This window comes from Poecilia reticulata, linkage group LG4, assembly GCF_000633615.1.
Source record: "Poecilia reticulata strain Guanapo linkage group LG4, Guppy_female_1.0+MT, whole genome shotgun sequence".
NCBI lineage: Eukaryota > Metazoa > Chordata > Actinopteri > Cyprinodontiformes > Poeciliidae > Poecilia > Poecilia reticulata.
Window position 1 is genome coordinate 1,076,359 of NC_024334.1, and position 18,188 is coordinate 1,094,546.

The following is an 18,188-nucleotide window of genomic DNA, read 5'->3' on the forward strand; positions in this document are numbered from 1 at the left end:
AAAGGAAATAATCATCTGGCTGTTTTTGAGTGGCCCATCTCTTCAGTTTGACAAAGCTCAAAAGGCTCTGCCAGACGGAAAGAAACAAACTGCCAAATCCAGGTGTGCAAATCTGCTCAGAATAGAAAACATAAATCTGCAGCTGATGGCAAAACAGCGTTCAACGATGTGATGAATGATTAAGAAAGCGGTAAAGACGTCTAAGAAAATGTGCTATCACTCAGAATTAGAATGAAATAATGTGGTTTTAAAGCACAATCGTTTACTAATGGACAAAAGGTGTAACATAAACACATTGAGTCGCAAATAGTTCAATGGAAGATCATCTCTGCAGAGAAAGGAGAATTAAATGAATGAATTTCTAACAGTGGTATGTAGGTAATTTTATGACATTATTTACAAAGTAGAAGTTGGTCAAGGAAGCAAAATTTCAAGACTGGTTACAAAAAATTGTTTATTTCCAAATATATCCCTTTGTTTCCTATGGACAAGCAGTTGATAAATAAATCAGACAATATCACACACTTAAAAAAAAAAGAGCCACTTATGTTTGTTCTGATCCAAGACAAAGGAATGATTGCAATAGAGGCCCTTAAAAAATATTCTAAAACCAACTGTTTAAAGAAGAGTAGCTGAAGTAACGTGATGCAAAATCTATAAAAGAATCGTAAAAGCCAGATGTCAAAAGACAGCAAAAGAAAACAGTACTGGTAAGAGTTACAAGTTTACAAAGTCAAAACTTTGTGAAGTAAAAAAGAAAGGAAAAAGGAAAAGCTATTCTACCTTAGCCCTTCCCATCACACTGTTAAGACTTCTTAACCCATTTGTTCTTTGATGCTTGAATCCAAACTGGATAAAATAACGCTGTAAAAACAAGAGATAAGATCAAGATTTGTTTGTTTCTCAGGTTTCTTCCTGGAGAGTTTCAAAGCTGTAAAGCAGATTTCAACAACAGGGACAAGGTTATAACCTCAGTCAGTGGGTTTTATCTTACAGTCGATGCCTCTGACAATATTGTGCCTTATTAATCATTGACCTGGTTGCTGGTGTTGGTTTCAGTGCACTGAGGATCATGTTCACAGTGCCTGTGGTGACGGCAGACATTTTCAGGGCCCTGAACTTGTATTGCGGTTCAGGCAGAATATATATCAGAGATAAAACTGCATCACAGTGATGTTTGAAAGTGATCGAAATATTAATGACAAAAAATATGGGGAATGGGAACTTTGACAATTTAATGAGCCGTCTGATTTAAAGCTGTGGTTACGATCCTGCATAAAGCAACAAGGTAATGTTCTCCACCGAAGAAGAGAAATTGGAAGCACATGGAACATTTTAAATTTATCATATCACAAATCTCCATGATCTATGTCCTTCTGAGAAATAAAAACCTGCTTTCGCTCAGAGCTGCTCCACTCCATGTAATCAGTTAATTTACATGTTACACACACAAAACATCACATCATGAGTAACACTAAAAATGTCAAGTTCTCACTAAAACTGTGCGCTAAATCAACAGAAAAATGAGCAGCAGAAGTCTGAACCAAAGTTAATTTATTATTCATGTAATAAAAACGTTGCGCTAGAGTCCTGGAAAACCCTTCGATGAAATGTAGGTCAGAGGTGATGAAACACTTCTTCCATCTTTGAGGGTTGTAAATGCAGAAAACATGACTTCCAGTTACCATTTACAGTGGGGGGAAATGTTCAGATGTCCTCCTGCTCTTGTCCTCAGCTGTCGTCTCCCGACGCCATGCTGGAGAAATGGAGACAGAGGAGACGGAGACGGGCAGAAGGAGAAACTACCCATCCGTCTAGCAGCAGCAGCTGTGCCCTTTAGTTCGTCCGGAGCTGGTAATCTGCCAAGAAATGTAACAGCGGAGCGTTAACGTCGTTCCCGCATCGCCCTAAAAAAGTGCCATCAGAAGTGCTATCAAAGTAGGTGCATTCCAATAAATCATATTTTAAATATCTGATAAAGTTTAAATGAAGTTAAAGTGAAGGTTGTTTCCCAAATAAAATCGAAATATCACATTACGTCACATTTATTGTGAAAGATCATCTAAACCTCCAGTAAATCATTTTTCAGCATCAGAACTGCAGTTAGTAAAATCCACCTGTTTGAGTCAAACAGGAAGAAATATGAACAAGATCCACTTTTGTTTCAAGAGGCAAATGCATGATTGACAAATCTATGGAATCAATGTTTAATCGCCCTTATTTACCTACTCACTTTGGCATATACAGCATCCTCCAAATCAGTGGAACCCCAGAAATGTGTATGTAAAAAAGGCCCAATTTCTTAAAATTATAGCACTTTATCACACAAAATGTTGTCAGAGCAAAAATGAAAAAGTTTAGAACATCTAGAAGTCTGATTATGGCTGACCGGTTAAATAAATTCATCCTCCTACCATGCAATTTTGGTTAGAAAAGAAACAAAATAAATAAATAATAATTAAAAAAAACTATTCCGTTTGAGATGTCCAGCAAGTTTCAGAAATTTTTTGATTAAAATAGCTCTACATTGCATTTCTGTAAAGAGTATTTTCAACTCAAATTGTAAAAGCTCCTTTATGATTACAAATATAACAGAAATATGACAAGAATAGTTATTGTCATTCAATGTTCATTAACTTAATAACAAAACTGCATGAAGAGTCTAAACTGTTTTCTCTATAACACTGTCATAAATCAGGTCCAGCTTTGGACAGAACTATTTTTCTGAGCATATAGTTCATGCAAACTCAGCCCTTATTTAATGTTGGTTCTGATGATCACTGAGCCAAACCAGAACCAACATCAACAGCTGATGGGAGATGTGACAAATACAGCTTGGCAAATATATGCTGACGTCTCACACCATCCTTTGGTGCTTCAAAAAAAAAAAAAAAAACTCAACAAAACACACAACACTTTGGCATATGCCTCTTCCCATATGGAACGACTGAGCATGTTAACCATCCACCTCAAAATGCAATAACAACAAAAATTGGAAATACATATTTTTGTTTCAACTCATCAAAATTGGAGATATGTAATAAACAAATGAGAGAAAACTTGTTTAAAACTCTCTTTTTACTTAAATGTCATAATCTCAAGCTTTTCTCAAGACACAACTTTGTTTTATTTCACTTGACAGTTAATATAAAGTTCTTAGTTTAATACTTTTACATACTACTTATAGTTTTTACATTATCCTCCTCCCCTCTTAAAAATCTGAAGAAAACCATTCAAAATATTAGAAAAAGCATCAACATGTTTTATACCTGCCATTGCTTCATGCTACCTTACTGCTGTAAAGTATGATGTGTGTTCAGTCATTAATAAGTCAGTACCTTCAGTCTACAGTATCAGGGCATTATTTAATCAGCATGAAAGTAGTGGTGAGTGAAATTAGATCTTGTCCTTCTCTCTCCCTGTGCTGTCGAAGCAACAGTGAGAAAGGCGATAGCGTTCTCTTCAGCCACCATATTTCTCATCACTCTTCTTACTTTCATCATGGCCGCCCTTCCTGCCCCTTCCTCTTTCTCCTTTGCCTCCTTGCTAATGTAGCAGCAGGCAGAGTGAGGGGCAGTGGCATTTGCAGAGTGCCACCCTGGGAGCCCTTTGGCACTCTTTGGCATCATTCAACCTCTTCAGTTCCTGACAAAGCCAGGTAATGAATATGACAGATGCAATAAAGATGACTTTTGTCCCTGTGGATAGCAGGTTTGGCACTTAAGGATTTCTGGCGGCGGGCCAGCGTGGGGATTTGGTCTCCATCTCCATATCATTTCAGTTTGTGCCCTTCATGAACCCAGTGGGGTGGTACAGAGGATTATACTGAAGAGTATTACTTTAATGTGACTCTTATCCTATCCTATGAATTGCTTTGTAATATTCTCAAAAACCCAACGTGTTTAGAGGAAAGGTTTTACTACATGTTACAGGAAGGGTATAGTTATGAGCAGACTTTCTAGATCTTGTCCTTAGTGCCACCCAAGGACAAGGGAGGCACCGAACAGAAGGATATCAGTTTGATTTCATTTTTGTTCAGACAAACACAAGTGAAGCATTTGATTTTGATCACATTTCTTGCACCTTCATTCACAGTCCCATCACATTGCATTTCTCTTTTCACCTCAGCCACATTTTATTTCCAATCAATCAAACTTTATTTATTGAGGACATGTTGTGAATGTTATGAATTGCGTATATAGACAGATGGATGGACAAGTGGCTGAGCAAACATACACAAAAGTAAAGGAATGGAGAAACAGATGTTTAAATGGATGGTCAAACAAATGGACGATGGATAGATACCACTTTACACCATATTTTTTTGTGATTCTCAATTTTTTTCTTGCAATACTTATCCACAACTGAAAAATCATATTCCACACTGCGTAGAAACCCTGTTGGTTGTAAGACCTTCCAGCCTTTATTGAGCATAAATCTAATATTCAAAAAGCCCATAACAAGCATTGCCTGGGGTCTGAATCACTGCTCACTGGGTTTAACTTTCTTAGTTTTTTTTTATTTGGAGAAACACCTTCTGCTTAAAAAATTCCCTTCGAGAAACCCCATACTTTATCTTAACCAATGCATGTTTACTCATGAATCCAGGTCCAAGGGTTGTGTATGTATTTCATTGTTAGCTTTAACAGTATTTATTCTCTCACCTCCACTTTGTGTGATGTAGCGCACCCACGGCAACGCCTGGTAGCCACTCTTCTCTATGATCTTTAGGTAGCGCACCTGAAGAAATATACACATTATTTATAGACATTTCACTCATTTACACATAAGTGGACACACAGTCTGCAAGATATTCATTTTGAAGCCTGTGATTCAGCCATTAACTTCACATAATGTACGCAGCAGCGTGTTTCTAGCTGATGTGAACAAATTTGTGCATCGTTAAATCCAATAACTATTACTTTTATGACGCACTGAAGTGTTTACAGAGTGTGCACAATTATTAGGTAAGTTGATTTTATTACCGAATAAAGACAGTGCTCTCAGCCAGTCGAAAATTAACATCAGACCTGAATATTTAAAGTGAGATTCTGGATTCCTTAGGAGAATATCTGTGTATCAACCGTCATTTGGTAGCTATTAATGTGCAGAATTATGTAGATAAGAGAAAAAAAATTCATCTTATTAATTTGTTAAAGTGAGAATAGTAAACTATACTGTTTACATTTCTGTAAAAAAATAAAAAATAAATAAAAAGTCAGTGGCCTGGACAGCCACCATTTTCCCCTCAGCAACAGAAACTCCAATGGAGTTTCAGTTTCTTGATCCGTTGACCATCAAGTATTTATGTAGCAGCAACCACAGCCTCCCATACACTGTTTAAAGTGGCTGACTGTTTTCCTCCATTAATCTCTTGTTTCAGAAAAACCCACAGGTTCCTAATAGTACCATTATTGATCCAGCCATGGCCCCATTCATTTGATCCATCAAGAGTCACTTATATCTCATCAATACATACAAACTTTGACAACTGCATCTTCAGATATGTTTGATATTAATATTTCATGTTTGGTGTAGACCAGAAATTAGCCCTTTTCCCCTTGGTCATATCGCATTGCTAACCATTGAACATCTTGTATTTTTGGTAAGTTGCAGTTCTGAAATATAACAGCTGTGGAGCAGAATAGGTCACATGTTTGGCAGATAATTTGTGTCATTTATTTTCCACAATACATTTCTCACAACTCTGTTGACTATTTGTAACAAATCGTTACTTAGTTAGTTATAGTTTTACTCCCTAAAATCTTGGAAATTCGAATAGTGGAACCTCAGTTAAATCAATCTAATAGCCTATTTTACCTAAGGAATAGAAGCTGCCTAATAATAACGCACATTGTGAAACAAGTGTTGATCTCCTGAATAAATCCAAACAGTCAGGTAATGCTCACTTTTCTAATGATTGTGGACAGTGCATTTTTCTAGTGTTTAGTGTGATATGAACTAACCAAAACAATGACCAAGTAGATGCAAAAGACCTTAAGTCTTGTTCAAGGTAAGAAAACGTGACTGTTCCTGAGGAGCTCTACCTGAATCCCAGAGACTGTGAAATAAGGGATCTCAAAATCAACGGTGATGGGTCTCTTTGCTTCCAGCTCGTCGCTCTCTACACTGGGCAGCCCAAAGTGGGCCCGCATCACATACTCCTTCCCCCCCTGCAAACAGAAACAAAGACCAGGCAACACTTTGGTTACTGACATTCAGATGATACAGAGTCTTGTGAACTTCAGATATTTTACACAAGGAAAAAAAACAAACTGCATTTATGGTAACTTCCTCAATCATAACAAGGTGAATGGTTTTATAGAACTTCTGGCAAATAATGCTCCACAAGAGACACATAAAAATTGTTAATCATTCTTCAGAACATTATACGAACACTGACTTTATCACGCTGTACTTTGGTTTTATTGCCTGGACATCAATTATTGTCAGTTCTGACTTTAAAACCTTTCAAATGAAGTACTTCTCTTTGGACGTTTAATATTCATCCCATGTAGAGAGGAAATAATGACTTCAAATCTGGCAGGAAAATTGTGAAGTCATGCAGTCCCCCAACTGTCACAGCAGGCTGATTAATAGTTAGATAATAAGATTGCAGATTTTTATAACCTTGCGCTTTTACGCAAAATAAAGAAAAACACAATTTAAAGATATTCCCAAATATCTTTAAATCATTGATGAAAATTATATTTCAACTGTACATGCACATATTTTTAGTTGACTTTGTATGTCAAATGGTATTGTTAGAGCAGGTTTATACAGGGTTGTAACATTTACAGACTGATGCTGCTTGCAAGTGAATGTAGCCACTGGCTTGTGGTTTCAACCAGCTGCTGCTTTGTTTGTTTCCTCAACCTCCTTCATTAATTTCTTGTTAACTGAGGCTGTCTGGGAGAATATGCAATTTTACAGCGTTCAAAGTTGAATAATAGCATGGAAGTTACACATGAGCTGGATAACAAAACCACGTCGGTAATTCTTAGCCCTTCCTGACAGGCTGAAGGTGTAATGAATTACAGAGAAGGTATCACAAGTTGACTGATAAAAGGAGTCTCAACGGAATTAATGGGCATTAAGATGTTGTTGTTTTTTAAGTTTGTGAGAAATTCATTTAAACAGGCTTTAAAGCAAAACATACCAGTAAAATGCAGATTACCAATAAAACACAGAGGAAGAAGATAAAATGCATGTGGAGAGATCAGGCGATGCATCCTGTTTATCTAAACACAACAGCTTCACTTTGTCACAAGCCTAAGTAGTGTGTAAATATAATTGCCCTCAGTATTTAAAAAAAATATATAAAGGAAGATAACAGCACAACAAAAAAAAGTAGACTTTGCACCACCTGCAGTGAACATGGTGTAAATACATTTTGATATGTTTACATATGTATTCAAATGACTTAAATAAGTATTTCACACTAACAGGGAAGGATTTGATGTTCCACTGCACTGCGCTCTTCTCAGGCACCCACTTGGCGCTGCCGGTGCTGGTCTTGAACTTGGGTGAGTCAGCGTCACTGGGCACCGGCACCAGAATGGACACATTGTTGGCAGTGGAGCGACTTTTAAATTGACTACGGGCCTACAGAGGGTGACAGAGGACAGAGTTCAAAGGTCATTCAAGAGATTTTGAATGAATTACATCCTAAAGATTGTGCAGATTTTAATTCTGAGTGTATGTTGCCTTCAAGGCATCAAACAGATGGCAAATGGAAATCCATTTGTCTCATACATACTAGAAGATATTAAATGAAGGGGAGGGTCTTTATTTTTTTCATTTACTTTATTAAGAAATAAATTATTCATTTTATACTTTTTGCAAATAAAAAAAAAATATTCAAAAATGTCTTGAATTACTGTTTTACAGTCCAAACCTTATTGGACCATTTATCAATGGCAATTAGTTTCCAAGTCTTTTGGAAACATTCTCATCTTTAGCCTACAGAAATTATTTTTCTGCAAAGTGTCTCCAGCTCAGACTGATTGAGAGTTGTTGCCCTGCAATCAGAGTTTCGCCACAGATTTTAACTTGGATTTGTGTCAGGACTTTGACTAGGCTGTTGTCCTGCTGCCCCAGCCTCAAATCGTTTTCAGCCTCTAACAAGTTTACTCCTAGGATTTCCATTTATCTTTTCATCTTTTTGATTGCCTTGCAGCATACTTATTATTTTTATTTCATTTATTTGTTTCAAGGACATCCCCTTGAGATGCATCACCTCATTTTCAAGGGGCTCCTTATACTTGTTGCATTATTCATGATTGGACAGTCTTCTGTAAGACATTTATAGCTTGGGATATTATTATTCAAGCTAAACATAATTGCTTCAAAATATTATCCCTAAAACCTGTCAGGTGCCGTTTGCTTACCAATATTATGGATATCAGAGTAAAGGACTCTAAATAAACACCCGATCCACTGTTTAAATAAAAAAGAAATGTTGGATTTTTTTCAATGATACTGCACTTCTTCATGTTGATCTCACATAAAAAATAAAAAAATACATTCTGGTCAGGGTCTGTTTATTTTTGTCACTTGTCCTTACCTTCACTTTGATCTCCACACGGCTGTGGGAAAACTTTTCAATAACACTTTCGATCCATATAAGAGGCTTCACCTGTCAGGAACACACAAAGACACGCGGTGAGCAAGGTCACAAGAGCAAGAGTGCATTGCGCCAAAAACATCACTTTATTAACTAGTTAAGCCATTTTGAGCTGCAATGACCAATTAGGACCACAGCAATAGTAAAAAGCCAGTGTGTATTGACCTGGGTTTGTTGTGCTCTGTCAGACATTTGCTTAAAGGTCTCCTGTGCTATAATCCTGACTAAAATGTTTTCTGTTTTTAATTTATTCCATTTTTACAAGCACAGCATGTTTCCTCTCTTGTCCACTCTGTTAAGTGCATGCTCAAAAACAAGTCCAAATAAAAGATTTATCAAAAACACCACAGAAAAATATTTGGTCTGCAGCTGGAAAAGAGGCAATTTTGTATCTTTTTGTATGAAAGTCTCCACATTTACTTTTCATTCACACAGCAGTAGTTTACAAAGATATTACACAATTAAATGTGGAAAAGGGCTCGGCCTGTGCTTTTTACACCAGCTATTCATCATTCATTTAATGATGCTCACATAATGAAGGTGCTTATTGTGCATTTTAAACCCAGGGAACAGCAGCTAAATAAAATAAATGAAGAATACAAGGGAGCAGGGGCCATGTGTGACCAAACCTTTTCAACGATCCAATAAAAGATTGGAGAAAGAACTGAACAAATAAAAGGGTCAAAAAAATATGCTTGATTCATTAAGTCTGAACGGGGAAGAAGGTTCTGTTCGTTTACAGAAATGAATGTGAAATCTACTCTACTTTGAGCTTCAGCCTGCAGTTTTTCCCTTTACGTTTTGTTTAAACTATCCTAGTCTAGCATATAATTATAGATGTCATGAAAGCTGATAGTGGTTTTTTCACCTTTTAGCCAAATGTGGTTTTGGAACGTCTCATTGACAGCGTGCTAACATTTGCAGCATCAAAATCTCATATTGTCCTTTGATCTCTCATTATTTCGTCTATGTTTCTGCATCCCTCCAGTCAGACGCCACTCCAAGCTCCTCCACCATTAAACACCAGACACCATTTTTTTATGCGACACCAGTCACATAAAAAGGTTTCATTTGTAACAGTAACTTCTTCACGGTAACTGAATTTTCAAATTTATACAAACAGTTTTAATTAAACACAATTAATTGGATTATTGTGACAATTATAAATCAAAATTATTATGATAAAAAATGTATCATGATAAAATGATGCGACAGTTGGGGTGCTCTCATATTCTAAAAGATTTTCACAAAACCCTGAAAAAACCACTCTCCTTTATTCTTATTTAGGTCATAGCTTTTTGACTTGCCCTTGTAAATTGTGTAAGTTTTAATATGTTGTCTAACATATTGTGCTGAAACATCAGTCACAGAAAAATAACTTATGACTTATAAAAGTAAATCTTAAAAACCAAAACAACGAAAAAAAAACCTGATTAAAAAGTGGATGGAATTTGTACAGTTTCTCTCATTACCATCAGCACAAATGTAAACAGAAGCAGAGGAAGGAAAATATTTTCTGGATAAACAGAAGCGGCTGTGATGCAGGTGTCCGAGGCGCGGTACTGAATGAGGTGAATAATTCATGTGTTCTTGGCTCTGGTAATCTGCAGGTGGTTGTTGGTGCGTGCGCTCTGCTCGAGGATAGATTTGTTTGTGGGTCCGCTCACCGTTGTGTTGAGGCGGTACGACATGAGCTCGCTCTCGCCGTCGGGGGGGATGAAGGAGATGGTCCGGTCGTTCTCGAAGCGCGACAGACGGACGCACTGATGAAACTTCACGTCTTCCAGCTCCACCGTCTTGCTCTTCTCTCCTGCCACAACACACACAAACCGAAAGATTTAACGCAGTCGTTAGGGAGTGAATCAAGGTCAAGGTAATGACCGACCAACCTGCACTCCATCTAACATGCACTGTAAGAATATTATTCTTCCACATCTATGTGACCCCCCCTTTCCTTCCCGACTATACAAATAGTTTGCAGCCCAAAAAATGGAGACATCTTGCCCTTGACACTGAGAAATATAACTACACCCACAAAATGAAATCAATTTCAGCCTCAATTTTTATACTTTAAAGTATCTTCAAGATAAGTTGTCAAGTTTCTGCAGCACCACACTTAGATAAAACCAATGCAAGTGAACTAAAGAGAGTTTCAATTTACTGCTGTATGATCATTAATTACTGCAATTAATCATGTCTTTTGATAGTATTCTACAGCCTACAGCAGGGACAACGTAAACTAAAATATAACACAATTCTAGGTTTTGAAATATGTCTCTGACTCACCCACCTGACTGCTCAGAAAACAAAATAATTCAACAAAAAATCTCCCAATTTCAAAAACATTGTTTAATGTATAAAAAAATAAGAAAATTTTTAATTCAGTAACACAGATCAACAAGTCAATGAGGCATTTGAAATAATAAATGATAAAAAATGTCCTTCTGGCATTTAGCAAATATGAATAATTTTGGTAAATCCAACAAACCTAAAACAAGCAAAGTTCAGAGCGAAAAAGAAAATATGTTTGTTTTATTAGGTGTATGAAAATATCTGTTAAAATGTAAATAACTTTTTCCAAATTCAGATTTTGTATCAGATGTTAGATTGCACTTTATTACAAAACCTCTGCAAATAGAATACCAATCACTTTCAAGGTATTTATACAGAAATCCAGCACATTCCACTTAAAACACCTAACTGAGGATTCCCAACATGATTTCTAGCACCTGTATAAACCCTGTAAATACATTTAAGCAGGAATGGTTGTCTATAGCTGATTAATCATTTGGATTATCTTCCCACATTATTAGTTTAAAAATGTTTAAAACTTTGATGTCATTGAACTAAAAGAAATCCACTAAATATTCTTCCCACAGGCAGTGGAAAAGTGCGAGTCTGTAAAATGTAAAACTCAACCTCTTGAAAGTCTGTATCTGTAGTCTGAAGCAGAAAGCCTAGCGCTCCCATCCACTGTGGTTAATAGAGGCTGCTGAGTTGTGGAAATGACTGTGGGTCTGTGGGCCCTTGGCTAAATCCTCCCATTGAACAGTCAGCCAAAACCTGCCTTACCTGCTCTGAATGCAACCCTGGACCAGCACTTAGGGCTGTCTGAGAGAAAGCGTATGAGCATGTGTGCATATTTTCGTATGCAGCTACCTTCTTCATTGTCCTCTTGAGTCGGCGTACGTGCAAAGGTTTATGCATCGCCTGTCTCAGCAGATGTGAGAAAATTGCCTGTTTCTCTATTGATTTCGGTTTGTGTGGGTGTTTGCACGCTTGTATGTGTGTGACATTCCCTGAAGTCGGGACTGGATGAGGTCAGGGCTAAACTGACTACAGCTCTTTTAGTTAGGAAATGCAGGGAAGCCCTTTGAAAATGCTTCGATTCTTGTTTTTTTTTTTTTTTTTAAGTAAGCAACACAAACCATAACTTCCATGCATCATCAGCACAAGAGAGAAAGGAAAGGTCATTTGGAATGCTCTTCATTGCTTGTCATTGCTCGTACCTCAGGGGCCAGAAGACAAGATAAATGTGTGTTTTTGTGTCAGCGGGGGATCGGCGAAGCAGTCAAGTCCCTTGTGGTCCACCTTAAGGCCACTCACACCTGTTTCCATGCTCTTAGTGCACAGCAGTAGACAGTTGGAACAGAAGCGGGTTTGCCTTTCACAGGAAACCTGTTTGCATTGACATTTGGTCGAGCTTCCATCCATCTTGCATTTGTCTGAGCTGTGGAAGTGACCGTTTTCACAACAAGAATATGAATTTTCTTCTGCAGGTCTTGTTCTTATTGATTGTGAASAATGTGTTTTCACTTTTCATTTTTAAAATTATTTAAACAAGACATTTTTAAGATGTCATCTAGGCACAGCTTTGAATTCCCCTGTAGCCATCAGTATGTTTTTCATCCACGTTGCAATAATCTTGAGACAGCTCATTGGTTTTGCTATCATGACGTTTCTTGTGAGACACCCTTATAATGAGACACCTTTTTATAGTCAATCAGTTGAGACTGAAGCAGAAGATATTAAGTCGCACTAAGTGGCCAATTTACTTTTTAATGAATTTACTGAAAGATTTTGCAAGCCTTTCTTCATTTGTTCAATATCTTTTCCCCTTTGCCATTCCATTTTATGACAAATAACTTAATTTATGGACATCCAACGTTTGATTTCTTCCCATGTGTGGATTGGATGGTTTGTTACAGACACCTGGTAAGAATTCAATCTCAATTGCACCTTAAGAATTGTATTTGCTTACAAGACTGGGGAATGGTTCAGTACTTCTTCAATATTCTGTATGTCATTTCACTCAAGGAGATTTAATGTAATGGAAGGCCCCTTGATGCAGCTGATACATTCATGTCGTCCTTCTATGTCCGATGTTCTAATATGTTGGTAAAATGACTGAACTACTTGCATATCTGCATTTATAAAACTGCACTAGACCTTCTTCTTTCATATTAAAAATTCAACATCCTCAACAAAGTGTTTGAGCTAACAATGTTCATTAACAAAACATGCTAATCTCAAAAGTAAAAAGTGATTTTGCTATGGTTCTAATGGCCTTTTGATAGTGAATTGACAGGGAAGTGGGTAATGAGAGAAGGGGGAAGACATGCAGCAAAGGGCAAAGGTCGCCAGGCTGGGAATCGAACATGCTACAGTGGCATCGAGGACTAAGGCCTTCATATGTGGGTTGTGCTTAACCCCTGCGGCACACAGCACACCTGTAACTCACTTTTTACCAAGTGAATTTAAGCTACATTTGGAACTCTGTTAATATAGAAAATATCTCATTTTTGACTCATTATGCTGTTTCATAATGAGTCAAAAATTATGAAACAATTTTGCAGGTCTTTGCTGGAAAAATTAATTAAAGAATTAGACTTAATTAATATATGACTTAAACTATGAATGAATTAAAGGATTTCCTTATCCAAGTTCTGTGTTGTAGCATTTCTGGACTTTGGCCAGTAGAGGGCAGCAATAAATGATTTATACACTCACTCCCATGTCTAACGAGTCAGAATGCAAAAAAAGTACAGATAATTTACGGAGAATATTTAGAAATGGCAAATATATATATATATATATATATATATATTTGAAAAACAAAAACACGTCCGAGTGCAAACGATAAGTGAGACTGATGATTCTATTAATATTCATGGAGAGTCTGCATGATATCTCCCAGAGTGTTTGATCATTATTCCTGATCAGCGTTTCTACCGCGATATGTTATTTGCTACATTGCAACACGCAGCGGGAGAGGTGGGTGTTGTGGACTGCAGACTTTCCACAGAGACGTCAGATAGCCACAAACCCTCACCTTTCATCTGCAGGGCTGCCGCCCGAGGTGAGGATTAACTCTGTGGCAAAGAGGCTAGACAGAGATGGAGCCTTCCCTCCTCGGTGAGAAGCAGAAGGGCGTGCTGAAGAAATGTAGGCTACGGAGGGGAGGAAGAGGAGGATGCTCAGGGAATTGGATAGGAAAGATGTAGCTGTGGGAAACAATGAAGGTAGAAATTTCTTGGCAGAGACGAGGGGGGTAGATGGAAAAGAAAAGCAACGCATGGGATTACGACGGAAAAAGGAGGCTGGAAGTGAAGGTGGGTTCAAGGTGAGTGCGAGTTGGTCTCTGTCATTATTAACTTGCATATATTTTGCATTCCAAAGTACACCTACAGAGCAATTATGTAAGCAATTACATATTTTAATTAGCAAATTCCTTCCTGTCACTAACACAACCTGGCAGTGTTTATTCAGAGTGAAACACCTTATGAATTTTTAAATGTCGAAAAGCAAGATTAAAAATTATGTGCAACTTTATACAATTCTTGCTTAGTACTCCATATTAATCTTTCATAACCAAAGTATAAACATTATATGACACCAAATGGGAGATATTTGTTTTAGTAATAGCTGATTTAAAGAAATAAAATACTACATTCTACATACAACATTCAGTCTTAATATTTGCTTAAAGAGAAGAGCTACAGCTGGTCACGTAAATAAAACTCAAAATGCTATGATGATCTAAGAATCAGGTGTGGTTCAAAATGTTAAGCCTAACAGATCAGCTTGTTTCAGTGGTATACAGAAGGTTTTTTTCTTTTTTTGTTTGTTTTACAGGGTTCCAAACTAAAAATGATCTTCTGGGCCAAATTCTGACCGACTCCTGAATGAAGAATGAAAATAGGTTCTTAATGGGATTAGAAACAGAGGAGCTTCCTCACCATTCTGTCAATGTGAAAAAAAAATAAATATAAATAAAGAAAATGTTCATCATCAAAGTGTGAGTGGATCATTTGGGGAAAGTTGCTTTTGAGAAATGTTCTCATCCCATTATTTGCTCACCACTGTTTTCAGTCATTTATTTTTCATGTCTGTTCTAAAAAGTTTTTCTTGGAGACAAATGTCTTCTTTACTACTGTTTGACACCTGGCTAGCCTCCAGAAGTGAAGCTCACTGTACATGAACATTCACACAATCCATCACTACACAACTACTACAAAGCACAAAACTACTTCAACTGTCAAAGCACATGAAGTTCCTCTTTTCATTCTGACTGAATATTAAAACGATGCGCCATTTTGTTTTAGGCCACTACTGTTATAAATGTTTTTAGAGACGCTAAGCGCTTAACCTTAATGGTACTTACTGCCGGTGAGCTCAAACAACACTTTGTCATTGAGTCCCAGTCTGAGTTCAGGCATCCCGGAAAGGACGACTTTTAGCTTGATGCTGCCCACTATTTCGCTGCGCAGGACGCTGCCGTTGGCGCTCACCTATAAACAGCACAAAAAAATCATTTTACATCAATAAATGCTACTTTTATCCCCACAGTACGCATGTTTTATTTATTTATTGAGGACATAACTGGTGTGCAAAATTAAACATGTTGTAGGCAAAAGGTTTAAAAAAGAATCTAGGAGGAAAGACATTAGATGTCAGATCATGATAATGTAGTTCCTGCTCATATAGGAGACAGTATCAAAGATTCTTCCTCATTAGTTTCAACTCAACTAGTACAAAACTGACAGTGTTTCTGCGATACATGAAATACGGCATAGTTGAGTTTATCCAAGTTTTTAAAACTATGACTACTGTCTATTACAAAAGGCTTGTAATTTTAAAACATTCTTCTGAAGTTAAACAAAAAAAAAGATTAAAAAATTCAACTTGTTTTCTTTTTCAAAGGTCCTTTTAATCCTGGAAATACAGTTAGAACAACAACAAAGACAACATTGCAATCAAACATGGTGAATAAATGGGTGACTATTTGAAAGACAGAATAACTAACAAGCCAGAGTTTTGACAGATTTCAACTCTAATGCGCTCTTATCCGTACAATAACACCCTTTTTTTATTTTAATAAAAGCATTCAGGAAATGAGTGGAAAAAAACATAAAAATCAAACCAATAGCTTCTTTTTACACCGTTTGAAAGCATAAAATACGTAATTAAATACTTATGTTAAAAGCAGGGACTTTTTCACATTGAGGATTTTTATCAAAGTAAGAAATGGTCTCACCAGAAGATTCACAGACTCTATAACATCCATGAAGACTTCATTCTTCCTGTACTTGATGCCCTCTGACCGCCATGACACAGCATTGGTGACAGTGGCAGGTGGTCGAGGTGCCCCAACCTCCAGCTTATGCCCCTGCTGGGTGATGTACCTGACAGAGACAAAAAACAGAGAAAAGATATTAAAAGAGCTCCTGCTGTGACCAATGTCACTCAGTAATCCTGCAGAGCCTGACACCTGAAAAGCTGTGAAAGAAAATGTATCGCAGCAAAAAGTAATGCTAAAAGTCCTCATTAAGGGAGTTTAGGCAGAATAAGATATTCTATCTTTTGAGAACAAAGACAAATGCCAGTAATTCAGTCATGAATTATAATTTACTAAAGACTTCAATCTGCAGGGGGAAAAAAATAACAAAATGGTGAGCTTAAATGGTCGGGACTCTGTCTCGTAAGGAATGTTTTTCTAGGTGATAATAAATGAGCTACTGTGGAGCAAACAAATTAAAGGAGTATTTGTATTTATTTAGTAGGAACTCTATTCATGCTCGTAATTGGAAAAGAGAGATTTACATAAATCCATTTTAATGGTACTCATGTGTTTGTTTGACTATAAAATATTGCCAAAGTAAACGAGCTGAACTAAAGATGTGTCAGTAGTACTAAGGCACAAAGACAGGCTTGAACTCCTTGTGTATGAAGAAATGTACAGATTAAATCCTCACATATAATAAACAAAAAGAAAACCTCATTTGGCACATTTTTAGAGGTAAGTCAATTAGCTGCAACTCAACGGACTGGTGTCAAATGATCAGGGGATTGATACAACTCGATCTGGTACCGACTGATTCTTCTTGCGTCACCAGAAGGTATTTTTAAAATTTTCACCCACGTTAACCGTCAGTTTTATTAGCATATATTGCCAACAGGGGTTTGCTTGTTGCCAAGCACAACAGTCAGCATATGTGGGTTTCTGACGTGAAACTAGAAACTCGGTTAAGCTGGGTTTCATGTTATTACCAGATCCACATTGCAGCTTCAGAGGTAAATGTTCAGCCACCAGCGCTGGCCTTTAGTTCCCCGTTTTGTTTTGCTTCTCACTCAGTTCCTGAAATATTCTCCAGTTCTGCAGTTTTCTTCTAAGTAGTTTTAATTTTTGTATCGTATTTTACTTTACTCCTATTTCAGTTTCAAAAGCACAGACAGGGAAGTCCCTCAAAACCCCAGTTGTCTCTGTACTACATCCACCATGAACAGACACCATCATATGGGCGAAGTTCACCAGGTAAAATGTCAAGTTTAATCAGAAAGAAGTCACAGAATATCTCTCAGTTTTAACTCTGGGACAAAAAAACTTCTTTATTGCGTACCATCAACAGATCTTTCACAAAGTTTTTAATTCTTAAGTACTCTCAATAATGATTTAGAATTTTTAAAGTCGTCATAAAGTTCAGTATCAAGTGGGATGTGCAGAATGTTCTGTTCAAATTCTTTATTGACTGCAACAAAAGGTAAATACATTAATTAGAAATAATTCTTCTTTAAGAAGGATCCAGTAATATGCAAAACAACTGCACAAGGGATTACGTCATCCCTAAGTGAGCTAATTCGTTTTAGAGGTCCTCTGTTACTCCAGAGACAAATAATGACATGTCATGAGAATAAAAAAGCAGCTGCAGTTAGATAAACAACATGTGACCAGACCTGTTATAACAGTAACACCTGCACACCACTGTGTGCTTCTTACTGGCCTTATTTCCTCTGCAGGGCAGAGTTTGTCATTTTCTATTTCTGGAATATGATGTACTGCTAGGTGAGGGTCAAACACATTAAAATGTTAGTTTTAAACTGTCAAATATATTTATAAGCCTGTGAAACTTCTGATTATCCCACAGAGTGCAGTAAGAAATGTCTTCAAGTTTTCCACACAAAATGCTTCACATAAAAATATCAGACAAAGATAAATTGTGTAAATGCAGATCAAGCAGGCGTGGGGTGAGAGGGGGGAGACCAAAACAAACAAATGTGAAAA

At 37.1% G+C, this 18,188-nt stretch overlaps 1 protein-coding gene across 1 annotated transcript in view; it reads right to left on the reverse strand.

Annotated features, from left to right (window-relative positions):
* Positions 1-435: 435 nt before the first annotated feature.
* The window catches only part of ap1m3 (adaptor related protein complex 1 subunit mu 3), a 33,612-nt gene continuing 15,859 nt past the window's right edge, over positions 436-18,188 (reverse strand). The window contains exons 5-12 of the mRNA XM_008406191.2: positions 16,164-16,311; positions 15,291-15,417; positions 10,294-10,436; positions 8,567-8,638; positions 7,447-7,605; positions 6,048-6,173; positions 4,665-4,740; positions 436-1,859 (exon numbers count right to left, since the gene is read on the reverse strand). Of these exons, the coding sequence (XP_008404413.1) occupies positions 1,837-1,859; positions 4,665-4,740; positions 6,048-6,173; positions 7,447-7,605; positions 8,567-8,638; positions 10,294-10,436; positions 15,291-15,417; positions 16,164-16,311 (874 nt within the window). The 3' untranslated portion in view covers positions 436-1,836. The remainder of the gene's footprint in view (positions 1,860-4,664; positions 4,741-6,047; positions 6,174-7,446; positions 7,606-8,566; positions 8,639-10,293; positions 10,437-15,290; positions 15,418-16,163; positions 16,312-18,188) is intronic.